This window comes from Salvelinus alpinus, chromosome 22 (assembly GCF_045679555.1).
Source record: "Salvelinus alpinus chromosome 22, SLU_Salpinus.1, whole genome shotgun sequence".
NCBI classification, from domain to species: domain Eukaryota; kingdom Metazoa; phylum Chordata; class Actinopteri; order Salmoniformes; family Salmonidae; genus Salvelinus; species Salvelinus alpinus.
The window spans coordinates 2209529-2236368 of NC_092107.1; the positions used below are offsets into that span (position 1 = coordinate 2209529).

The window sequence follows — 26840 nt, forward strand, 5'->3', positions numbered from 1 at the left end:
ACCGGTTGCATCACTGCCTGGTATGGCAACTGTTTGGCCTCCAACCGCAAGCCACTACAGAGGGTAGTGCGAACGACCCAGTACATCACTAGGGCCAAGTTTCCTGCCATCCAGGACCTCTATACAAGGCGGTGTCAGAGGAAGACCCTAAAAATTATCAAAGACTCCAGCCAACCTAGTTATAGACTGTTCTCTCTGCTACTGCACGGCAAGCTGTACCGGAGTGCAGTTTGGGGCGGGGCTCGGTGTGGGCGGAGTCAAACGTTTGATCCCGCCCACCGGTTTCTTTGTCGGGCTCAATGTGGGTGGAGTCAAACGTTTGACCCCGCCCACCGTTTTCTTTGTCGGAGGTTTGACAGTCACACACTGAATACAAACACACAAGTATTTCATTTTTGAAGATCGTAAGAAATATTATATAAAGTGGTACCAGCACATGTGTTGTAACACTTTTTTTACTTCATGCAATATTTGAGACAAGCTACTGATATTGTTGCAGTGAACAACAGACTTGTTATGTATGTCATGTACTGTTCAAATTGTGTTGATAAATGTTATAACTTTGTAATTACACTATTTCATTGAGCGTATATACACAGTTACTACCTATCCTGATTTATAATGCTATTTACTTTCCTCATGAGAATGGAGACAGACTATACCATATAGACATACTGACAAGCTGAATGTGCTTTGGACATTAAGTTAAACCAGCTCCAGTAAAGAGATCAGAGACTCGGGTGACTTCTACGTCATCTTTACTAAACATAACACAATTAACAATTGAAACAATTAACACAGCAGACAAAACAAGATTTAACCACTTAACTCCTGCTCCTCAAAAGAGGCAAAGACAGTAATTTTCTTGTTGTCAACTGCCTCCACATAGAACATCTCATAATCTCTCTGTAACATGAATGGTTCCTTGAGGAGAACATTTTCATCTTCATCCAGGCCATCATACAACTTAGTTCTTTAAGGGTTGTAATGCGGTCTTCCCCTTCCATCCCAATTATACTAGGGAGGGGAACAGTGCCTTTAAATGTTTGGAGTTCACATCACCTTGCTGCCTCTAGGGTGTCGCTTAGAAGAACATCTGCTTCCTTGAAGAAAAAGGAAGAATAAATATTAAGAGTAGTGCCTCATTGGGTGATCAGGTCAAATTACACTCCACTTTCACAATACCACCATGCAAACAAAAGCCCCTATTACTAAAGGGGTTTTCAGTGATATCTATAACTACTAAACAAGTCATCCCAACTATTATATCTTGCCATGCATCAAGTCTTCAGGATTACACACAGTAGACTACATACCCAGTTCACAGCTCCCAGTTCGCCGTGCATTTTGTTTTCAGTATCGCCTAGAAAGAAAACAGATTGTTGTCATTAAGTACTGTAAGGGAACCTCTAGGGATGTGTGTACAAGAATGCACCTTACTTTAGCTAATAGCCTATACAGTACCTGATCATGCAGAGCTGGATGCTGATGTGACATGCTGTGACTTCATGGGGGGAAGTCTTTTACATCATTCTGAAATATATTGGAGGTGGGGGGGGGTTTAAAGTCTTTAAACATTGGTTTAAGACTATACCACTCACCATATGACATCATCTACCTGTAGTGTGTTTTGTTTTCGCCGTCTTTTTCGATCTTTCAACCTCTCATCTTCAGACCTTAGTGAGTGAATGACATACATACGAAAATATATTCAGGTCAGTCTGGCTACAGTGAAACAAGTGATTTAAAGGATGCAAATGAAAAGTTTTTATAATGTTCAAGACGTACGGCATGGGAAAGTTCTGCAGGAGAACTAGGCACCACCATCGCCTAATTTGCTGCATGTTTTCCTTTGAAAAAGAAAATCACACAATCGGATGGGTATCCCAAAAAAACGTACTATTTATCCACTAGCAATAAGAATTTCATAATTTATACATACTTCAGTAAAATCACACTGTGCTTCCATTGCAATGTACAGAGCGTAAGTTAATAAAGAGTAGTTTGTTAAAGTTTGATTGTTATGATAACAACAACAATAATGATAATAGTAAATAATAATAATAATACCCCCCCAGGAATATATTTCAGGATGTAGAAGACATTCCCCCAGGAATATATTTCAGGATGTAGAAGACATTCCCCCAGGAAAATATTTCAGGATGTAGAAGACATTCCCCCAGGAAAATATTTCAGGATGTAGAAGACATTCCCCCAGGAATATATTTCAGGATGAAGAAGACATTCCCCCAGGAAAATATTTCAGGATGTAGAAGACATTCCCCCAGGAATATATTTCAGGATGAAGAAGACATTCCCCCAGGAATATATTTCAGGATGAAGAAGACATTCCCCCAGGAATATATTTCAGGATGTAGAAGACATCGCCCCCGGGAATATATTTCAGGATGTAGAAGACTCCCCCCCCCCCCCCCCAAGAAGTTACAGCATGTCACATCAGCATCCGGCTCTGCAGGAGTTTGATGTATGAATTGTGTATGTACTGTAAAAACTGTAGGAAATAAGTCCCAAAAACGGTCAACAATAATAAACAAGAAAAAGTATGAGCAATAACAATAGTGTGCTTTGCATGCTGCAAGCACAGAAATAATAATAACTTTTCATATGTTATAATCTTCCGGGTGGCGCAGTGGTCTAGGGCACTGCATCGCAGTGCTAGCTGCGCCACCAGAGTCTCTGGGTTCGCGCCCAGGCTGGGCTGGGTTCGCGCCCAGGCTCTGTCGCAGCCGGCCGCAACCGGGAGATCCGTGGGGCGACGCACAATTGGCATAGCGTCGTCCGGGTTAGGGAGGGTTTGGCCGGTAGGGAGGGTTTGGCCGGTAGGGATATCCTTGTCTCAGTATGTAAAAATGTAATAAAATGTATGCACTCTACTGTAAGTCGCTCTGGATAAGAGCGTCTGCTAAATGACTAAAATGTAAATGTAAATGTAACAGATAATAGGAGTAATATAATATACTGATTAGCATCTTACCATCAAAACAAACACCCCACAGTTGCTTGAGAAACCTTGCTTTGGTCGGCCCTGTGGTGTGAACAAGGTACAATTTTCAATAAAGGAATAACAATCAAGTGGTACAGTTCAGTGGAATAATTTTAAGGAATATCTAACCTGAACAACATCTACACCAAAAGTCCTCCAAGGTCCAGGGGACAAGATCCCAGCAATGTTTCTGTGAACACAGTGTATGTGAAAGTAAAGAAAAAGTACAATCCAACAGCTTTTTATACTGAGGCATGCATAACAGTTTTGAACACAGTTGGAACTGAATTAGCCCAGAGGCTCGAACTCCATTTTTGGGGGGGGGTCATAATGGGTTCAAAGAGAACTGCCCCACTGATAATGTTATCTATGGTTCTATTTCCATCTGTTTCACCGAATGGGAAATTATGTATCATACATGTATGTAAGTACATACATATTTTACATAGTACATTTTACTTTAAATAAAACAGAGCCACAGATTTTTTTTAAAATGGCAAGTGGTCTAAAACTGAACTACCACTATCCAGATGGGATGAAACCGGGTGCCCTAAAACCTGAATGGTTGGGTGCGACTTTCATCTCTCCAGCCAGTGCCATGGCAGGATCTTGAAAGAAAATCTCCCTAGCTTGTGGCCTGAGTATCTGTTAAATGTGTTCAAATACGAACAGACACATTTTGACATACAACTTTCAAACCTACAACATTAAAGTTGTAGGATGTATACTGAAAAAGCAGAGGTAGTGGTTAATGAAACATAGTTATGACGCATTGTAATTCTAGCAAAGAATAAGATCGGAAATGAGCAACTTCGTTTGTAACAGTAAACAAACAATAACAAAGGAAAAACTACATTTACTTACACATATTGTCCAATGTTTTTATCCGTGTAGGTTAGGTTCGTTTAAGATTCGCTTTCGTTGACGTTGCTACCTTCGACGTGAACCTCAACTTGGGTGACCTTGAAGGAGAAGAGAAGGGTTAAACAAGTTTGACTCCGCCCACATTGAGCCCGGCCCGTAACTGCAGTCAGGGGCTTCTCGACTATTTGCATTGTCCCCCCCTCCCCTCTTTTACACCGCTGCTACTATCTGTTGTTATCATATATTTTTAGTCACTTTAATAACTCTACCTACATGTACATATTACCTCAGCTAACCCGTGGCCGGCCCCGCACATTGACTCTGTACCGGCAAACCTCTGTATATAGTCTCGCTATTTTTATTTTACTGCTGCTCTTTAATTACTTGTTACTTTTATTTCTTAGTCTTATCCGTATTTTTTTAAACTGCGTTGTTGTTTAGGGGCTCGTAAGTAAGCATTTCACTGTAAGGTCTACACTTGTTGTATGTGTGTGACTAATACGATTTGATTTGACTAGTGATCATTGTCATGTGTCAATCATGCATGTAACGGTACCGACCACATTTCTAAACCAAATTCCAGCATCTCTCAGAGCCTGAAGAAAATTAAGGATCTTGATGATTGGGCTAACATGCGAAGAAAACAAGATATTACATTGAGTTACATAAGTTATTGTGTTTTATTTTTCACTTTTAATTTGTGGGAATAATACTGCCCTCTAAACACGGAATTGGAATGTAGGTGATAATAAGACAATTGTAATATTTCCCCTTCAAGTGGAGGGCTGAACATTCAGACTTTGCCAGCAAACACCGGAGAAAACGGAGCAAGCCTACTCAGAGACGGACGGAGAGGGTGCAATGATAAGGCAGAGCGGACCCACAGCTCTACTTTCTTTATTCTACCTTAAGCGCAGGATGGCGAAAGTCTACATTCGCTGAGGAAGTGGCGTAAATTGAAAGGTCTTCACAGATAAGACCGGAGAAAGGCAGGAATTGTGCTGCAGCTCCCAAACACTACGGGAAAGCGCGGGAATATATTATTGGAGGGATTTATACGGATCGAAACGCATCAAAATCCACGTTTTTAATGAAGATTTGAGGACCCAGCGCCTAATCCGACTTCAGAGACGAAATGTGAATCTAAATAACTTATTGTGATAAGGAAAGAGTTGAACGAATATGATATGATCCACCCGACTTCGTTCGAGAAGGAATTTAGATTGCCCTTTTAAAATTATTAACTCTATTTGGAGCACAGTCGTTTTGCCCAAAAAATTGTAATAGCTGTTTTGCATTCATTTGAAGTGAGTGTAAAAATGATGGTTATCAACGATTGAAACGAGCTCTACGGTACCTCTCACAAGCCGAACAGTAGGGTATCTTGCTTTTGAAATGATATTTTCAATGCATTTGTTCGCAATGCGTAACGTTACCCTTGCGTGTTTTCCAAATCCTGCTTGAAAAGGTCTGTCCCATAGACTAGCCTACTCAACGGGATGAGAGGAGACTAACGTTCGTTGACTATTTTATACATCACAACTGCATGTGTTGGCTGGACGGCAACCACGACAAGAGGAGCTACATTAGACGCATCATAAAACAAAGAAACATTTAAAACTTTTATTTTGATAACTTCGAAAATAGAGAGCACACGTTTAGTCTGGAATACAAGAATAGATGATTCTCAAAAGACAGAGGACGACATAAATCTTCCACCATGTTCAAAGGTGGTAAGTGTGCTTTAACTTTTTACCATCATCAGTCCGACTGAGTTATTATTATGCCAAAAACACCTTGTGGTTGTTTACTATTTTCCTCCAATGAATAGTGTGCAAATGCTTAGTTGACTACAAGGTATTATGTTATCATGTCTGCTGCGATGGGTGATGAAACATATGTTATGATGATACAGTACACCAGCACGGTAGGCTAATGATTCTTGCAGGTAATGAGCGAGAACGTGGCAGTTTATTGCGACGATGGAATGGTTTCCAGATTTGCACAACATTAAGCCCTGTGTGCGCGAGCCTGGCGGAAGGAAATATTCACACATAGGCCTACCACGAATACTATATTTGATATTAACGGCTGATGCCGCAGTGCAGTTTATGAGTTGTGTCCAGTCTCTGTCTCTCGGATAAGCATTATGTGCGTTGTGATTATAGCATTGTTGGGCATTGATCTAGGGCTGGCTAGGTGATATGGACAAGACAGGCGCGGCATAATGCTTTATGAAGGATATATTTGGGTGGTCAGTAACCAGAATAAAATATTTTCCTTTTAAATTGACAGTTGCTCCTGACTTTATATAGAATTCAAACATTGATTTATGCTGACAATGTCACGACCTGAACCACTCCTGATCACACATGAACATACATTTAACCCCGTCTATCCCCATGTCATTCCACACGCACACGCACACGCACACACACACACGATTTCCATATTCTCATTGAATTTGTTGCTGAAGAACAGTCATATTATTTAACCCTGAGTAGCAATGGTCAAAGAATTCTTAATGCCTTAGTAATACCATTGTAATTGGTCTGCTGGTTTTGATGCGATCTTTCTGATATTTTGCTCTCTTGATCATTTGACTCCTTTGATTGTTTCGTTATGAAGATTATATAATTGAAGAAAAACAATTTCTAAAATCTTTCATCGTTTTACTTCTGACAAAATGTTTCCCCTCATTTCGCCCAGCATCAATAGAAGGCCACTGTTCGGCTTTCAACTATGTGTCACTGCCTATGCATTGCTCTCAACTCCTTTAATGCATGCAGCATTACTGTAGCTCTCCCTGACAGTCATCATCAGATTGATTATTGATCCAGGGTTGGAGATGTGACGTCTCTATGATGAACTCACATAGCCAGTAACTAACTGTCTGTGCTTCAAGGACCCTGATCATTATGTCAACTGAACAGACTCTTAGAAACAGATTAGCTAGGAACTCACTGTTGAGTCTTCAGATGGAGTACCCCATCATTTACATTACATTTAAGTCATTTAGCAGACGCTCTTATCCAGAGCGACTTACAAATTGGTGCATTCACCTTATGATATCCAGTGGAACAACCACTTTACAATAGTGCATCTAACTCTTTTAAGGGGGGGGGGTTAGAAGGATTACTTTATCCTATCCTAGGTATTCCTTAAAGAGGTGGGGTTTCAGGTGTCTCCGGAAGGTGGTGATTGACTCCGCTGACCTGGCGTCGTGAGGGAGTTTGTTCCACCATTGGGGTGCCAGAGCAGCGAACAGTTTTGACTGGGCTGAGCGGGAACTGTACTTCCTCAGAGGTAGGGAGGCGAGCAGGCCAGAGGTGGATGAACGCAGTGCCCTTGTTTGGGTGTAGGGCCTGATCAGAGCCTGAAGGTACGGAGGTGCCGTTCCCCTCACAGCTCCGTAGGCAAGCACCATGGTCTTGTAGCGGATGCGAGCTTCAACTGGAAGCCAGTGGAGAGAGCGGAGGAGCGGGGTGACGTGAGAGAACTTGGGAAGGTTGAACACCAGACGGGCTGCGGCGTTCTGGATGAGTTGTAGGGGTTTAATGGCACAGGCAGGGAGCCCAGCCAACAGCGAGTTGCAGTAATCCAGACGGGAGATGACAAGTGCCTGGATTAGGACCTGCGCCGCTTCCTGTGTGAGGCAGGGTCGTACTCTGCGAATGTTGTAGAGCATGAAACCTACAGGAACGGGTCACCGCCTTGATGTTAGTTGAGAACGACAGGGTGTTGTCCAGGATCACGCCAAGGTTCTTAGCACTCTGGGAGGAGGACACAATGGAGTTGTCAACCATGATGGCGACAACTCCATCACCTTAAAACAGGAGGTTACAGATGTAGGATCTTAATTTGAGACAGGAAAATAATCCTGCAGCAAAGAAAATGTGAATTATTATGTGCATTATAATTAATGACATTTTTGTAGGGGTTGATACATTTTTCGTAAGGGAAAATCAAGTCTGGAAAACAAACTTCAGACGCCTTTTTAAACCTCAAATACACTACACGTTTTACATTGCATTGCAGGAAAGTTCTCCTGCAACAGGGTGATCAAATTAAGATCCTACATATGTTGTTTGAGTGAGTTAGAGGTTAGAGTGTTTTAGTGCATAATGTATGACTGAACTCCAGGCCACTTTGCATACTGTCTGTCAGCTGCTGTTTTCATGGTCATGTAAATTTAATTTTACCTTTATTTAACTATGCAAGTCAGTTAAGAACAAATTCTTATTTTCAATGACAGCCTAGGAACAGTGGGTTAACTGCCTTGCTCAGGGGCAGAATTACATATTTTTACCTTGTCAGCTCGGGGATTCGATCTTGCAACCTTGCGGTTATAAGTTCAACTCTCTAACCACTAGGCCGCTAAATGCTGCTCATGGTCATTGTATGGCTATCATTGTGGTACACTTTACAGTTGTATTTGCTGTGCAGGATACTGGACAGCAAAAATGTAATGACAATTTAAATGATTAATTTGAAAGTTGTGTTGGTACTCTTGAATGTGCTTTCTTGCTTTTGAAGTCAGCCGGCCGTGACCTCGCACAATTGGCCCAGCGTTGTACAGGTTCGGGAGGGTTTGGCTGGCCGCGATGTCGTTGTCCCATAGTGCTCTAGCGATTCCTTGTGGAGGTTCGGGCGCCTGCAAGCTGACTTCGGTTGCCAACTGGACGGTGTTTCCTTCCGAGACATTGGTGCGGCTGGCTTCCGAGTTAAGCGAGCAGTGTGTCAAGAAGCAGTGTGGCTTGGCGGGGTCGTGTTTCGGAGGACGCATGGCTCTCGACCTTCACCTCTCCCGAGTCCGTACAGAAGTTGCAGCGATGGGACAAGACTGTAACTACCAATTAGATACCACGAAATTGGGGAGAAAAATACATTTAAAAAAAACATAAAAAAAAAAAAAGAAACTCACTATGCCAAAAATCCCTCCAATCAGAATAGACTGTTGATGAGGCATTAGCCAGTTTTAGCAGGAACAAGTCAGAAGATGTTTGGTGAGTTAGATGTACAGTATACGCCCTGAACAACATGTTGTGAGGAGTCTGGCTGATGCATCCGGCCTGACATTTGGTGAGTGACACATTTCCCTTTCAAATTGAGTTACTGAGAGTGTGGCATGACAGCAGAAGCACTACTCAGGTTGACAAGAGAAGTCGTGACTAGCTGTGTAATCATTACCATGTGATTAGTCTCGGAAACGCTGGCTTCTCACGTTCTGTTCCAATAGTTGAGTCAACAAGACGAGATTTGAAAGGATGACGCCGTGAGATTACCAAGTAATGGACTGGAGCTGAACAGGGCATCATGGGTATTGGCATTACACATGTTTTGTCACCCAATGGATGATTTGTATGTAGCTGCACCAGAGTAGTACACCTACCAACCTGATCTGAGTTCTGTTGATGTTGTATGGAATCTAAAGTAAGTCTGGTCAATAAGCCGACACGATGTGGAAATGTTCTCTGTCTAGGCGTGCAGTACATTGTCTATGTATGCAAATTGATGCAGGTGTGCCATGCCAGTCCTATCTGTGTGTGAACAGCATGTGTGTCTGAGTCTGCTGTCACTGTTTTTGGTTTCTGTCCCTATCACTAATCCTTGTGTGGCCCTCTTGCTCAGTGCTAGTGGTCTGTTACCCTTCCCTGCTTCCCTGGGTTGCAGTGTCGCAGCTGATGGGATCTGATTACTATGCAAGTTATAAAAATAAATATATATAAACTCCCAGTAATTTATTGGTTAAACCGTCAACGTTTTGGCATCACTGTGCCTTCTTCAGGGTGACCCTGTGATCAGTGATGCCGAAACGATGGTGTTTTACCCAATAAATTACTGGGAGTTTATGTATGTAGAGCGACTCTTTATTTATTTGTTTAGCTTACAGTTTATTCGACCTTAGTCAGCACCCCTACACTAAATAATTTTATCTGGGTGTGTGCCAACTCAAGGTTTTATTGTACTATGCAGGTTATACTCTCTCTCTCTCTCTCTCTCTCTCTCTCTCTCTCTCTCTCTCGCTCTCTCTCTCTCTCTCTCTCTCTCTCTCTCTCTCTCTCTCTCTCTCTCTCTCTCTCTCTCTCTCTCTCTCTCAATTAAATTCAAGGGGCTTTATTGACATGGGAAACATGTGTTAACATTGCCAAAGCAAGTGAGGTAGATATTATACAAAAGTGAAATAAACAATACAAATTAACAGTAAACATTACACATACAGAGGTTTCAAAACAATAAAGACATTACAAATGTTATATTATATATATACAGTGTTGTAACAATGTACAAATGGTTAAAGCACACAAGTCTCTCTCTCTCTCTCTCTCTCTCTCTCTCTCTCTCTCTCTCTCTCTCTCTCTCTCTCTTTCTCTGTCTGTCTGTCTCTCTCTCTCCTCTCTCTCCATACCCAGTCATCCATGGAACAGACACTGGGGAGATGTGTCAGAGTAGTGCTGCGATAGATAGAGGGAGGTGTGATGTTCACTGTATATACCCTGCTGTGATGTGCTATAATTGCTGGTGCATGTCACTCAGGTTTATAGGGGGGCTGGACACAGGCTTTCCTTGGCCATTTTGAGACTTTCCTGTCTCTACACATTTAGGATCTCACCCACTCACCTGCACCCACACAGAGAAGTACACACACGCACACACACGGCCACTCACGCACACACACGGCCACTCACGCACACACACACACACACACACACACACACACACACACACACACACACACACACACACACACACACACACACACACACACACACACACACACACACACACACACACACACACACACACACACACTTGTCCATTGACATTCTGTAAGCACTATACCCACAGTGTTAGTTTGTACTTTTCATTTGTGTTCATCCTCTGCATAAAGCAGACATTCAGATTGACAAGGTTTTTACAAAATATCTTATTGGGAAATGTGTCTGATCAACATAAAGCACTGCTCAGACTCTGATAATCTAATGAATGTACTTTGAGAGAACAAAACATTGCAAATCTAGCAAGATGTCAGCTTGCGCAGCCTGACTGTACTCTGATGTTGAATGAATGCTAATTATTGGAAAATTGTGATAGTTCTCCCTCTCAAATACAGCATCTAAGACGAACAAAAGCCCAACGCTTCCTTCATCATTCAGCTCCATCACCACAGAATATACAGAGATAATTGTTTGAGCAATCAAATTTAGCAGCATAGAGTAATCACGCTCTGTAAATCATCTCTAATTACGTGCCAGAGTAGTAGCACATTGCCTATTGAGTTGGCCCTGTTGTTTTCCAGTACAGGCAGTACATGGTGGAGGGGACAACAGAGAGGATTTACCAATAATGAGCCCAGTGGAACACAATGTAAAGGACTAAGAAAAACACCTGTGGCCCCAGTCAGTCAGCTCTCAGTCTCCAGCCCTGACCTGCCTACTCCCATTGTTCAGTGTGTGGGTGCTAGGGAACCCAGCTCAGCCTTACAGCTCCCACTCAGTCAGCTCTCAGCAGCACTAGGGAGACAAGCTGATCAAATAACCAACTATCAACCTCTCAGGCATCAAGAGGCCCTCCATGACTATCTGTCTGTCAGAGATGGTTTTTCACCCAGAGATGTGTCACCCAGAGATAATATCATCTCCTAGACGTCACCAGTTACCATTCTAGATACCTTCAGCAGAGGTCTAGACTCACAGTCAGGGGGAATTTACATCTATCTTTGTCACTGAAGGACAAACAGCAGTCTGGTCAGAGCTGAAATCACATAGACAGTACCCTGAGGCAAAGCCTCCTCAGAACAATGATTTGATATCACCATGGATTTACACAGCACAGTATCTGACTCTAAATACCCATCTGTCACTTTATGTGTGGAGAACATTCAGACAGCCAGACCAAATGAGGGAACTTGTTCTGTGACTTATATTTAAAGAGGCCATTTGAATAGAACAGAATAATCTCCAAACATGATGTCATGATTGCACTACGGCTTATTGTGATGCAAAGTATTCCTGTGGTTGTGGATTGTGGGCTAGGTATGAGGTATGCTGTGGGCTAGGTATGAGGGGTGCTGTGGGTTTAGGGTTGGGTATGAGGTATGCTGTGGGCTAGGTATGAGGGGTGCTGTGGGTTTAGGGTTGGGTATGAGGTATGCTGTGGGCTAGGTATGAGGGGTGCTGTGGGTTTAGGGTTGGGTATGAGGTGTGCTGTGGGCTAGGTATGAGGGGTGCTGTGGGTTTAGGGTTGGGTATGAGGTATGCTGTGGGCTAGGTATGAGGGGTGCTGTGGGTTTAGGGTTGGGTATGAGGTATGCTGTGGGCTAGGTATGAGGGGTGCTGTGGGTTTAGGGTTGGGTATGAGGTATGCTGTGGGCTAGGTATGAGGGGTGCTGTGGGTTTAGGGTTGGGTATGAGGTATCCTGTGGGCTAGGTATGAGGGGTGCTGTGGGTTTAGGGTTGGGTATGAGGTATGCTGTGGGCTAGGTATGAGGGGTGCTGTGGGTTTAGGGTTGGGTATGAGGTATGCTGTGGGCTAGGTATGAGGGGTGCTGTGGGTTTAGGGTTGGGTATGAGGTATGCTGTGGGCTAGGTATGAGGGGTGCTGTGGGTTTAGGGTTGGGTATGAGGTATGCTGTGGGCTAGGTATGAGGGGTGCTGTGGGTTTAGGGTTGGGTATGAGGTGTGCTGTGGGCTATGTATGAGGGGTGCTGTGGGTTTAGGGTTGGGTATGAGGTATGCTGTGGGCTAGGTATGAGGGGTGCTGTGGGTTTAGGGTTGGGTATGAGGTATGCTGTGGGCTATGTATGAGGGGTGCTGTGGGTTTAGGGTTGGGTATGAGGCGTGCTGTGGGCTGTGTATGAAGCTTGCTGTGGGCTGTGTATGTGGGGTGCTGTGGGTTTAGGGCTGGGTATGAGGTGTCCTGTGGGCTGTGTATGTGGGGTGCTGTGGGTTTAGGATTGGGTATGAGGTATGCTGTGGGCTAGGTATGAGGGGTGCTGTGGGTTTAGGGCTGGGTATGAGGTGTCCTGTGGGCTGTGTATGTGGGGTGCTGTGGGTTTAGGATTGGGTATGAGGTATGCTGTGGGCTAGGTATGAGAGTGCTGTGGGTTTAGGGCTGGGTATGAGAGTGCTGTGGGTTTAGGGCTGCGTACGAGGGGTGCTGTGGGTTTAGGGCTGCGTATGAGGGGTGCTGTGGGTTTAGGGCTGCGTACGAGGGGTGCTGTGGGTTTAGGGCTGCGTACGAGGGGTGCTGTGGGTTTAGGGCTATGTAGACAGGAGTGTAGGGGGGATGTGAAGAGGAGAATATAGAGTGGAGCAAAAACATAAACCTCAGCCTGATCCCTTAAATCTTTCTAAGCTCCCTGAAAAACAGAAAGTGAATCCAGGGTGAGAACAGTGTTGCCAATCCTAATCTGACGCTTGTTTAAAAATGTCTATTTTAAGACTCTCTTCCTGTCTCTTTTGATAACAAAAAAATAACACACACACGCACACACGCACACACGGACACACGCACACACACACTTGCCCATGCACACTCAAACACACACATATCGATTCTCTAATCTCCCCTTTTTAGCATACCCTCTAATACAAATCAGGGTAGGGCAATCCAAAACTTTTGAGCAGGATGATTTGTCTATTTGTAGCCTATCTGACCCTTTCCATATGAGGCATCATCTCAGGTAGTTGACTGAGTACTACCTCTCATTGGAGAGCTGAGGCTTAATCATTAGACTGCTATCCTACAAACCTCTGACTCTGGCAGTGCATGCCAAACACCTCATTTAGTTGAAGGAGATTCATCCAATCATAGGGCCAGTTACTGAGTGGCCGATACATGGTGTTACCATGGAAGCCTCTGGCACTATTCAACAACATGATACTTAACAGAGGATGACAAATAATTGCAGAGAGAGAGCGTGAGTGGGTGTGGGTGTGTGTATGGGTGTGTGGGTGTGTGGGTGTGTGTGTGGGTGTGGGTGAGACGATTGCAGCTCTGACTGGTATGCATGTCACTTATTTCATGAACTGCTGATACTCTGGATGCCATTTTCACGCTTCCCTGTCAACCATTTCACACCAAATTAGGGCAGACGGCTCTGCATGGCTTCCAAAAGAGGATGTTCTCTTCCTACAGTATAAGGTCAAACACTCTCCTATTCATGCAGTCTAAAGAGTTATCTTGAATGATTTAATACACAGTACATTTTAACTGGGTGCAGAAGCGGAAAATAAATCTACAAAATTCTCCCTTATCTCAGTTTACCCTTTAGATTCACCTGAGTCTTCAGTAAACATCATCTTCCCGCCTTTGTAATGGAAATGTGATGCAGGGCCAGGCATTACCGGATGATAATGAGGTGAAAGAGACAAACAACCTAAGCCCTGTTGGTTTCTGTAATATGAATAATTAATTTCTGATTAAGTGGCTAATTGGAGTTTAAAGGTCATTGTCAATGGGAATGCCATAGATCTTATGAGAGGAGGGGAGAGGTGGGGAGGTAGATAGATAAGAGAGAAGGGAGGGACAGAGGAAAAGGAGGAGACAGTCCAGTTGACAGCTCTTCCCGTACTGAGCCCTATTCCCCAGGATACATCACCTTTGTGTGCTGAGGACAGAGATTCAGGCACAGCAGCTCCCCTCCGACCTGGGGCATCAGTCTGCCCTTTTGGCATTGAGAGTTAGCACTTCCATAACAAGATGAAAGGCTCATCACCAGGGAAAGATAAGGAGGTGTGGGGTTTGGATTCACCGGGGTTTGAAGCCTATAGTGACAAGATACAGACATGCAGAATGCTTACATAATACACACATATTACGAACCACACACGTGCAGATATGCACACAAACACACACAAGCAATGACCCACAAATACACTGAGATATACAGTCTCGTATAGTGTGTTACATTCCCTGTGTACTGATTGTGACTCCTTTTAACGATTCATCTTGTTTATTATGCCCCAGTTTAATCTCCCACTCCATCCATGTCACATACACACCTCATATATCCCAAGATGGTTGACTTGAAAACAATGGGCTAATTAAGTCTCCAGTTGTAGGCTACCGTATTGGATGCAGTAATGCAATTTCACGATGGCTCCAAATTATAGTTTCTATACTTGGATTCTCTGAAAAATTAAAAACAGTCCGCAGGGAATTCGAACCATGAAAAACACAAACCAATCTTCTAAATGCAGGAACTACTCTCTCTTCTCCTTTCCTATCCCTCTCTCTGACTAAGCCCACCTCCTACTCTATAACTCAAATAGCTCTCGTCTCCCCCGTACTTCCCTTCCCTTAATGAGGCAGGGTGCTGTGACAGGCCTGGCTGTAAAGTGCGGAGTGGATATGTTAGGTGGAATGTTATATGTGCTCTTACCTCTGTGGGGGCCCCGCCTGTGGCTGTGAGGGGCCGATGGGTGTTCAGCTCAACAAAGGGCCCCAGCCTGTGGCTGTGAGGGGCCGATGGGTGTTCAGCTCAACAAAGGGCCCCAGCCTGTGGCTGTGAGGGGCCGATGGGTGTTCAGCTCAACAAAGGGCCCCAGCCTGTGGCTGTGAGGGGCTGATGGGTGTTCAGCTCAACAAAGGGCCCCAGCCTGTGGCTGTGAGGGGCCGATGGGTGTTCAGCTCAACAAAGGGCCCCAGCCTGTGCAGATTAACAGTGGTGCTGTAATGTATTCACAGAGTTGCTTATGATATTGCTGTTATACAGCACTCTCTCTCCCAACATGCACTCCCTCTCAAACCTCCAACTGGGAGAATGGGCACCAAAATGACAAGAGATGATTCATTGTGGGATGTCAATTTGAATCCTGTCCGGTTCTATGACTAAAACTAAATGAGTTGGCAGGTTTGTTTAAAGAGAGTGTGGTTTGATCTCAGGTACAGAATAGAATGAATGTTCTTGGACTGCAGCAGAAAAGTGTTTTCATCATGTGGTTAATATTTGAAGAGAGGAATGATGAGATACTGGCTCCAGACTGTCTTGCATAATGTCTTGAGGAGGACAAGTGGATTGTTTGTAGTTGTACACCAGAGCGTTAACTAGGGAGAGGAATCAGTCGTATGTTAAGGAAAGGGCATTGTGGCTGATGGAATAGTAGTCATTACAGAATATGGGCCAGTCTGTTCTCTCTAGTCCCAAACTTTTCTGTATTTAAAGCCCCCTCTATTGTTTTAGAGCAGGTCTTAGATTTCATTTCATTTACCCAAGTACAATGTCTTTGTTAACCTTAATAAAGCTCAGACTATGGAGACAGAAGGACATGGAATTACTGACCTCTACCCATATTCTCACGTCTGGCCGGTATCACACAGAATGTGGGTTGCTAGTTTCGAGCACCTCTCAATATGCTTTTAAGTCATCCAACATTGGAGTTAAATCTATTTCTGGCACAGAGACTCTCTGCATGTGTGTATAGTCTGAATGAGAATTGGGTCCTTGACATTTGCCCATGTTTTCCTCTTCCAACAAGCCTTGCTCTTCAGTGCTGGCAAGCGCTAACATTGGTCCAATAGGTGCCTGTTTGAGAGTGGTTGATTAAGACCTTGGCATCACCAACACTGGGTGGCACACACACAATGGAGGTGCCAGGTGATGTTTTGTGCGGCTGAAGTGTTAATTAGACCTGTACTTGGTAAAGAACACAGGAGCCATGGCTGGGATGTGGCTGGGCGGGAGATGGCTGGGATGTGGCCGCGCGGGATGTGGCCGCGCGGGATGTGGCCGCGCGGGATGTGGCCGGGCGGGATGTGGCCGGGATGTGGCTGAGCGGGATGTGGCCGGGATGTGGCTGAGCGGGATGTGGCTGGGATGTGGCTGAGCGGGATGTGGCTGGGATGTGGCTGAGTGGGATGTGGCTGAGATGGGATAGGCTGGGATGTGGCTGAGATGGGATTGGCTGGGATGTGGCTGAGATGGGATAGGCTGGGATGTGGCTGAGCTGGGATGGGCTACCCAGGATGGGCTTACTGGGATGTGGCTGAGCGGATTGTGGCTGGGATGTGGCTGGTATGCCTGCTGCAGAGTAAGACTGTGATGGGGTAGTGGCTGTACGAGTGATGTGTCATGCCCCATCCTCTGACACCTGTACTGATGATGCGCTCTCACTCACTCTCTCTCTCTCTCTCTCTCTCTCTCTCTCTCTCTCTCTCTCTCTCTCTCTCTCTCTCTCTCTCTCTCTCTCTCTCTCTCTCTCTCTCTCTCTCTCTCTCTCGCTCTCTCTCGCTCTCTCTCTTTCTCTCTCTCTCACTCTCTCTTTCTCTTTCTCTCCACTCTCTCTTTCTCTCGCTCTCTGCGGGGTTAGAGGTGTGTCAAGGAAGACCCCTGCTGTGGTGTGGGAGAGAGAGAGGAGAACCGTAGTAATCTAACTGTTTTACATTCCCATCACCTAAGTCCTAAGGCAGCCGTTGTGCAGTATATTGAATTGCCTTCCAGTGCGCTAGGCCAGGGCTACACTCTTGGAAAGACACAGCTACCTTCCAGTGCGCTAGGCCAGGGCTACTCTCTTGTAAAGACACAGCTACCTTCCCGTGCAGATAACACTGCCTTGTAAAGACACAGCTACCTTCCAGTGCGCTAGGCCAGGGCTACACTCTTGTAAAGACACAGCTACCTTCCAGTGCGCTAGGCCAGGGCTACTCTCTTGTAAAGACACAGCTACCTTCCCGTGCAGATAACACTGCCTTGTAAAGACACAGCTACCTTCCAGTGCGCTAGGCCAGGGCTACACTCTTGTAAAGACACAGCTGCCTTCCAGTGCGCTAGGCCAGGGCTACACTCTTGTAAAGACACATCTACCTTCCAGTGCGCTAGGCCAGGGCTACACTCTTGTAAAGACACAGCTACCTTCCGGTGCGCTAGGCCAGGGCTACACTCTTGTAAAGACACAGCTACCTTCCAGTGCGCTAGGCCAGGGCTACACTCTTGTAAAGACACATCTACCTTCCAGTGCGCTAGGCCAGGGCTACACTCTTGTAAAGACACAGCTACCTTCCGGTGCGCTAGGCCAGGGCTACACTCTTGTAAAGACACAGCTACCTTCCAGTGCGCTAGGCCAGGGCTACACTCTTGTAAAGACACAGCTACCTTCCAGTGCGCTAGGCCAGGGCTACACTCTTGTAAAGACACAGCTACCTTCCAGTGCGCTAGGCCAGGGCTACACTCTTGTAAAGACACAGCTACCTTCCGGTGCGCTAGGCCAGGGCTACACTCTTGTAAAGACACAGCTACCTTCCTGTGCAGATAAAACTGCCTTGTAAAGACACAGCTACCTTCCCGTGCAGATAACACTGCCTTGTAAAGACACAGCTACCTTCCTGTGCAGATAACACTGCCTTGTAAAGATAAGATAAGCATTTCCTCCCAGCTATATCATCTATATGGGTTATGTTAGATACAAGGCCATCGCTAGGTAACATACTGTACACTGAGTGTACAAAACATTAGGAACACCTTCCTAATATTGAGTTGCACCCCCTTTTGCCCTCAGAACAGCCTCAATTCGTCGGGGCATGGACTTTACAAGGTGTCGAAAGCGTTCCACAGGGATGCTGGCCCATGTTGACTCTAATGCTTCCCACGGTTGGCTAGATGTAATTTGGGTGGTGGACCAGCAGTGTTGCAGTTCTTGACACAAACCGGTGCTCCTGGTACCTACTACCATACCCCGTTCAAAGGCACTTAAATATGTTGTCTTGCCCATTCACCCTCTGAATGACACACATACACAATCCATGTCTCAATTGTCTCAAGGTTTAAAAATCCTTATTTTGGATTTTTCCAATCCTTATTCCTCCCCTTCATCTACACTGATTGAAGTGGATTTAACAAGTGACATCAATAAGGGATCATAGCTTTCACCTGGATTCACCAATCTATTTAATGGAAAGAGCAGGTATTTCTAATGTTTTGTACACAGTGTATGTGATGAATAGACAGACTGTGGTCTTGGAGGGGAGGGAGCAAGGCAAAGGCATCTCTGAAAGGGAAAGGACATTGATTTTTCTTTGGGTATCTAGAGCGGAGCAGGGTTTTGGTTGGCGTTTTAATGGGGGGGGGGGGGGGGCAGCTCTGAGCTGTTTTTATTTCTTTTGCCCATCTACAGCACCAGCATGCTGGCAGCAGGGGACCGTAAAAAAAAAAAAAATGGGCTGCATTCCGACTTGCTTCCATTCAAAAATGGTATAGACAAGTGAGAAAAAATAAGTGTCAGGTTAATAGATAGTCAGTGGCATACAGTCTCTGTCTCCTAGCTGCTGCTCCCAGTCAACGTCTCAATCACACAGCCCTCTGTTCCCCCGGGGAGAGGAGAGGAGAGTGGAGGGGAGGGGAGGGGAGAGGAGAGGAGAGGAGAGGAGAGGAGAGGAGAGGAGAGGAGAGGAGAGGAGAGGAGAGGAGAGGAGAGGAGAGGGGGCACCCGATTTCCTATATAATGCACTACTTTTGACTAAGGCCCATAGGGTCTGGTCAAAGGTAGTGCACTGTATATGGAGTAGGGTGCTTTTTGGGACGCACACAGAGAAGTCAACAGTCTGACAAAACACACTGCAACTACACAGCTCTGCCCCAACACCCCCAATATAGGATCACAGTCACTATAGAGCCACGCCTGACAGCTTTAACAGCTTTAACTCTGACTAAAATACAGGTCTCTTAGTTATAACTCCCACCATGGCAGTTAGCCACAGCCACAGATCCATCTCCTCAGAAAGCAGGCTAATATGCCCTGAGCCGTGATTCACAGGCCTGACATTAAAGTGTAGTTTGTAAATGTAACTTCATCTAGAGGGTAAATACAGCAAAAGTAATCTTCTGTTGCCTGTACGCAGAAACAATAAAGAGAACATGTCGACAGAATGTTCTATCGCTGAGCCGAGTGGGGGTTACATAAGATTTATGAAGTGTCAGCCGTAATGATTCTATATAGCTGGGGGATTGATAGCGGTTTGGTGCTCAAGCACTTCTGGCTTGGATGTTAGTTCAGCAGATTTGTCCCTGTCTTCACTAGTACAGCCTTGTCAATTATTTAAAAGAGCAAAACAACAGCCCCAAAAAAAGACAGCAGCACTTGGTGTTGGAGCATCGTCTCATTTACACATCTAGATTCCCAGGGGAGCGCTCGTACGTTAAGGCCTTAATAAGAACCTGTGTTGTGCTAGTTCATACCACCCTGTGTGTTGTGAGTCCCCTCTCTCTCCATCTCACAGAAAAGAGGAGCGAGGGATGAACAAAGAAGAGCACATTCGTAGGATGGTAACAAAAAAGATTCGTATAACATTTTTTGTTGTGTACATTCTGTGCTGTCAGTGTAGAGGAAGAGAGGGGAAAAGGGTTTGTTATTGTGGTGAGTGGAGACGAGACAGGCGAAAGAGAGAGCTGAGAGAGAGAGGGAGAGAGACCGAGCAACCGAGCAAGATCGAGAAATGGCAAGAGAGAGAAAGACAAAGAGAAGGAGAGAAACAGAGAGAGAGGGAGAGATGGAGGGAGAGAGATACTGCAAGGACAGGCATTAGGCTCTGTCAGAGCTCTAATGGAAGAAGCAGGTTCTCTGTGTCACGCCTGCTACTAAGGTCTGATGGATCGGGAGGTTAACCGTCGCTGTGAGTTAGCTACACATGGAGCCTCCAGAGTCATGTTCCCACTGTGGCACAGGATCAGTAGGAGCCAGCCAATCACACCAGCCACAATCACAGGATCAGTAGGAGCCAGCCAATCACACCACCCACAATCGCAGGATTAGCGGGACCTGTCCAATATCACCAGCCACAATCACAGGATCCAAAGGCTATATATAGATGTGTCCCAAATGGTACCCTATTCACTATATATTGTAGTGCACTATGTAGGGAAGAGGGTGCCATTTGGGACGCAACCTCTGACTCTTCCCTGAGACCACCTTCTTACCTGGGGTTTGACTGTACTTAACCCAGCTACCTGTCACCGTGGGAACGTGGCGAGGCCTGATGTATCACCCTTTGAAGATGAAAAGGTGTGTTGGTGATGTTTGGAAGGTGATGGTTAACTGTAAACAGGGTTAAATCAAGTCTACTTACATTTACATTTTAGTCATTTAGCAGACGCTCTTATCCAGAGCGACTTACAGTAGAGTGCATACATTTTATTACATTTTTACATACTGAGACAAGGATATCCCTACCGGCCAAGAGCAGACGCTCTTATCCAGAGCGACTTACAGTAGAGTGCATACATTTTATTATTATTTTTTTTCTTCTTTTTTTCTACTTTTTTTCTACTTTTTTTTTACATACTGAGACAAGGATATCCCTACCGGCCAAACCCTCCCTAACCCGGACGACTCTATGCCAATTGTGCGTCGCCCCACGGATCTCCCGGTTGCGGCCGGCTGCGACAGAGCCTGGGCGCGAACCCAGCCCAGCCTGGGCGCGAACCCAGAGACTCTGGTGGCGCAGCTAGCACTGCGATGCAGTGCCCTAGACCACTGCGCCACCCGGGAGACCCGGGTGGCGCAGTGGTCTAGGGCACCCGGGAGATTGTGGCTACTTACATCACAAGCTCCCTGGAGAATATACGTATATATGTTTGACTTTAGAAGATGGTAGTTTAGCTTCCTTATGGCTCCCAATAGCATCACATTTTAACCAAATGTCCATCTATGATACCTCAATCTCTTGCAGAGAAGGGTGTTTGCGGTGTTAAGGAGGCGAAGTTAATAGATTCAGTGACATTGTCAGGGACAGTTTTGAACAAAGCAAGTACAAAGTGAGAGAGAGAGAGTGAGAGAGAGAGATATAAAGAGAGAGAGAGAGAGAGAGAGACAGAGAAGAGGGGGCTGTGATGATGGTAGTGTTCACTGGGTGATTAAGAGGGGGAATAATGAGGAGAGAGAGTGAGCGAGGGAGGGTGGCTAGATGATTAGTGGCTTTAGTGCACTGGGGGTTGTGTCATTGATAAGAGACACAGGAAGTGCAGTGACCCCTGGGATTGCTGGTCTACTCTATATTTCACAGAGAGAATGAAACTAACCTTCCTTTGGGAAAGAGCTCCGTCACCCAGACACACAAAATGCACTTAGGCGTTAACACACACACAGACACAGACACACACTTAAAACACATGCACATGAAACAGTCATGCAGACACACAGACATGGAGCTCTGTCATGCATGACGAGGAAGTAGAGGTGTGGCGCTATGGGGACAGCTTGAGAGAGGGATGAATGTTTCATAGTTAAAAATGAGTAACAGCAGAGGAGAACTTGGTTGCAAGGTGTGTGTTTTTTTCTCCCTTCACTTTCCAGGCCAAGGTTCTTTCTCATATACCTTCATTATTTACGTTTCTCTTCTCTTGCTCACTGCCGGAAGGTTCTGGATAAAATAGTCTGTGAACAGATAATAAAGATTCATCCAGTTTGTAGCTGTACATATCTTGGGGCTCCCGAGTGTTGCAGTGGTCTAAGGCACTGCATCTCAGAGCTAGAGTTGTCACTACAGACACCCTGGTTTGATTCCAGGCTGTATCACAACCGACCTTGATTGGGAGTCCCATAGGCACAATCGGCCCAGCATCGTCCGGGTTTGGCTGGTGTAGGAAATAAGACATTTTTCTCAACTGACTTGCCTTCCTAAATAAAACATAAATAATATATAATCTAGTGGGCTATTCTTATTTGTGAATTTAAAAAGGACATGACTGCTGCGCTTGTATGGAAACAACAACATTTATAACAGTATGTGATATACCAAGACATCAAGTTGAAACTAGCCCAGTACGATATCTCGCTTTAGTCAATATATAAAGCCTGTAGATCGATACAGCTTAGCAGCTGGTCATATAGCAAAGATGACACAGCAGTCCATCACCTTCAGCTCCAATCAATGGAAAGCATTGTTGGTGAACGTCACCTACCATTAATCAGTGAAGCACTCTAGTTAGACAGATAGGACCATTATCTGTGTGTGTGTGTGTGTGTGTGTGTGTGCGTGCGTGCGTGCGTGCGTGCGTGCGTGCGTGCGTGCGGATTCCTTTTGGCGGATTCCTACAGTTGGTATTTGCCAAACTGCTCTCTGAGGCCTCTTCAACCACGACACCCAGCTAACAGGTGTAAACTCCCAGGGAGAACCAAACCAAACACTTCAACCCTCTCCAGCTAACACACTTCCTGGATCACGCTTCACATCTATACTCAACAAAAATATAAAAGCCACATGCAACAATGTCAAAGATTTTACTGAGTTACAGTTCATATAAGGAAATCGGTCAATTGAAATAAATAAATTAGTCCCTAATCTATGGATTTCACATGACTGGGCAGCAGCGCAGCCATGGGTGGGCTTGGGAGGGCATAGGCCCACCCACTTGGCAGCCAGGCCCAGCTAATCATAACCTACAAAAAGGCTTTATTACAGACAGAAGTACTCCTCAGTTTCATCAGCTGTCTGGGTGGCTGGTCTCAGACGATCCTGCAGGTGAAGAAGCCAGATGTGGAGGTCCTGGGCTGGCGTGGTTACACGTGGTCTGCGGTTGTGAGGCCGGTTGGACGTACTGCCAAATTCTCTAAAATGACGTTCGAGGCGGCTTATGGTAGAGAAATGAACATTAAATTCTCTGGCAGTAGCTCTGGTGGACATTCCTGCAGTCAGCATGCCAATTGCATGGTCCCTCAAAACTTGAGACATCTGTGGCATTGTGTTGTGTGACAAAACTGCACATTTTAGAGTGGCCTTTTATTGTCCCAAGCACAAGGTGCACCTGTGTAATGATCATGTTGTTTAATCAGCTTCTTGATATGCCACACCTGTCAGGTTGATGGATTATCTTGGTAAAGGAGAAGTGCTTGCTGACAGGCATATAAACAAATTTGTGCACAAAATGTGAGAGAAATAAACATTTTGTGCATATGGAACATTTCTGTGATCTTTTATTTCAGCTCATGAAACATGGGACCAAGACTTTAAATGTTGCATTTATATTTTTGTTCAGTGTAGTATGCTGCATGGCCTGCATAAATGTCAGGTTGCAGATGACTGCAATACCCGTTTCTGAGGAAAGTAGAGCCTTCTAGCACAGTTTAGTGTACCACATGTATTCTATTCGGTTTTTTAGCTTTTTAAATCCCCTGTTCAAACAAATGACTCAAAACAAATGCTGTTAAAAGATTAGCTGCATTGGTATGACTACTGAATATATGAATGGTGTGCTAGTTTCTGGCCCTCATTGCAGTGGGGTTACTTTAGCATTATTTACAATGTTTCCAACACATCTCTGCCAGGCAGAAGTCAGCTTATCCTCCAAGTGAAGGTGTGCTGACCGAGGTAGGAAGACTGACTGAAGGCTGGCTGGCTATATTAAAAAGTCCCTTAAGCATGCCACCGTGTCACTGTTGCTCATGTCACACAAGCTAAAAATGCATGTTCACAGAAAACATCTGTCATTCGGGATAGTTCATTATTCTGTGATCTAGCCTTGCAGGTGACACCTAATAGATTCTGGAGATGGGGCTAAACTGTAGATGTAGAGCTAGAAGACTTGTCATGTGATAAAATGTGTCAAGATAAAATAATAATAATAATACTGACTAGGAAGAAAATAAAGTTTAGGGCTGTGTTCTAGAGTATCGACACAAAGTGTTACCAATATTTAGTTAAGGAATTCTGTTCTGTTCAAAAGAAAGGCCCCATTAGATTGCCATGGGTTAAACAGAAAACAATGGAGCCTGTTGGAAATCAGACTGACCAAAGACTGAGCAGACAGAACGATGAGTGTTAAAGATTTCAAGTGCTAATATCCCTCCAGACTCTCATGTACATCACAGCAATACCATTGAAAGCTCTACTGGTGCCGTCCCAGAAAAGACCAGATCTGATGTTGTAAAATATGACAAACATTGTTTTCACATTGCTGTGGTAGAAGAAAACCCTTACTTTGCCTAATGTGGAATTATATTAAACAAATTATCTTTCATTAGGAATTATACAGATGTATTTTTGAGTCTAAAGACGGTTTCCATATTCTTGCATACCTATGTTGAGATAATCAGAATAATTTGCTGTGGCTGAGTGCACAAATTAGACTCACATTTAGACAAGCATCAAATGTGTTCTCATCTGGGTGCTCTGCATTGGTCCTTCTCCAAAACCAGCCCCTCTACAGTCTGCATACCTTCTGTTTGAAAATAGGCATGCTGTATGTGTTCCAGCTTCCTCACCAGCACCTTGGTGCTGATGCAGTGTGAGTGAGTGTGTGTGCGTGCGTACATACGTGCCTACCTACCTATTTGTGTGCGTGTGTGTTAAATGGGGAAAGGGCATCCCTGGAGTGTGTCTGGACAGGAAGGTTGCGACCCTGTAGCGTTGCCCCCGGTGACCTGTTGGCTCAGCATGTTCAGCCCCTGCAGCACTGTAAACACACAAAGGCCAAGTTTAACCACAACAACAAACAAGAGACACTTGATAGGAGAGAGGAGAATAAGCAACGTGTTAACTACTATGTATTCCCCTGGTGGGATCCAAGGCCTCTGTTGAGACTACACAGCATACACTGTTGATTAAACAAGACATTCGTAACGCAACACACAGTAGTGCAGAGTCAGACAGACAGAACACACAGACAGAACAGACAGACAGACAGACGGGTAGGCCGTCATTGTAAAACAAGGATTTGTTCTTAACTGACTTGCCTAGTTAAATAAAGGTTAACATTTTTATATATAATAATAACAGACAGAACAGACGGACAGAACATACAGACAGAACAGACATACAGAACAGACAGACAGACAGATATACAGAACAGCCAGACCGAACAGACAGACAGAACAGACAGACAGACAGAACAGACAGACAGAACACACATACAGAACAGACAGACAGAACAGACAGCCAGACAGAACAGCCAGACAGAACAGCCAGACAGAACAGATAGACAGTACAGACAGACAGAACAGCCAGACAGAACAGCCAGACAGAACAGCCAGACAGAACAGCCAGACAGAACAGCCAGACAGAACAGATAGACAGTACAGACAGACAGAACAGACAGAACAGACAGACAGACAGAACACACAGACAGAACAGCCAGACAGAACAGACAAACAGAACAGACAGACAGAACAGACAGACAGAACAGCCAGACAGAACAGATAGACAGTACAGACAGACAGAACAGACAGACAGAACAGACAGAACAGCCAGACAGAACAGACATACAGAACAGACAGACAGAACAGCCAGACAGAACAGCCAGACAGAACAGCCTCACACAAACAATCAGATTCATAAGCGCTTTATAAGACCTTTGTATTATTTTTATTATTAGATTCCAAGCCGACAGAACACAGACTGTCTAGTTTCAGAAAGAACAATTTGTACACAGACAGACAGACAGACAGACAGACAGAACCCACCGCAGCACTTCCTCTGGTAAAGGCCTTCTGCTAGGGCAGTGTTGTGTGTGTGTGTGTGTGTGTGTGTGTGTGTGTGTGTGTGTGTGTGTGTGTGTGTGTGTGTGTGTGTGTGTGTGTGTGTGTGTGTGTGTGTGTGTGTGTGTGTGTGTGTGTGTGTGCAGGCTCAGAATAAATTATTAATGGAAATGGAAATTGTTAGCAAGAGCAACATAATCGCAGGGACTCTGACTAATTGGGAAGTGTTTTTCACTCTCTACAACTACATTGTTGCCAGCCGTGAGAAACCCAATGAGAGATGTGGTGAGGGGCAGGATGGGGGAGCAACAGGAACACCTCGAGGATTATTCAGTCTATGACAAAATTCAATTAGAACGTAGAATTTAACTCTCCACTAAAAGAAAAAGCATTCATTGTCAGAAAAGGTGAACAGGAAGAGCTACCCGGACAAATTAAAAAATCTAATGGAAGATAATTGTACCAGTCTCATTTACTTCCTTGTTTTAAAAGTGTTCTGGGGAGAGATAGCAGATGGCCATGACAACGTCCATTGTGGGTAGTTTGATTAGACTACTTTACAGTAA

General features: G+C 44.9%; 1 protein-coding gene and 1 long non-coding RNA gene across 3 annotated transcripts in view; one reads left to right on the forward strand and one right to left on the reverse strand.

The window, feature by feature from the left end:
- Nucleotides 1-741: 741 nt before the first annotated feature.
- On the reverse strand, nt 742-3996 carry LOC139549772 (uncharacterized). 2 transcript variants are annotated; one of them, XR_011669930.1, is made up of 8 exons: nt 3869-3995; nt 3134-3194; nt 2996-3046; nt 1789-1850; nt 1619-1676; nt 1465-1533; nt 1317-1363; nt 742-1103 (listed from the first exon to the last, which is right to left on the reverse strand). It is a non-coding gene; the product is annotated as an uncharacterized lncRNA (long non-coding RNA). The 2 variants fall into 2 exon arrangements; XR_011669931.1 differs by lacking the exon at nt 1465-1533 and having other exon boundaries at nt 1602-1676; nt 3869-3996.
- Nucleotides 3997-4140: 144 nt separating this feature from the next.
- Nucleotides 4141-26840, forward strand: part of LOC139548765 (reticulon-4 receptor-like 1) — a 236397-nt gene continuing 213697 nt past the window's right edge. The window contains exon 1 of the mRNA XM_071358584.1: nt 4141-5601. Within this exon, the coding sequence (XP_071214685.1) occupies nt 5589-5601 (13 nt within the window). The 5' untranslated portion in view covers nt 4141-5588. The remainder of the gene's footprint in view (nt 5602-26840) is intronic.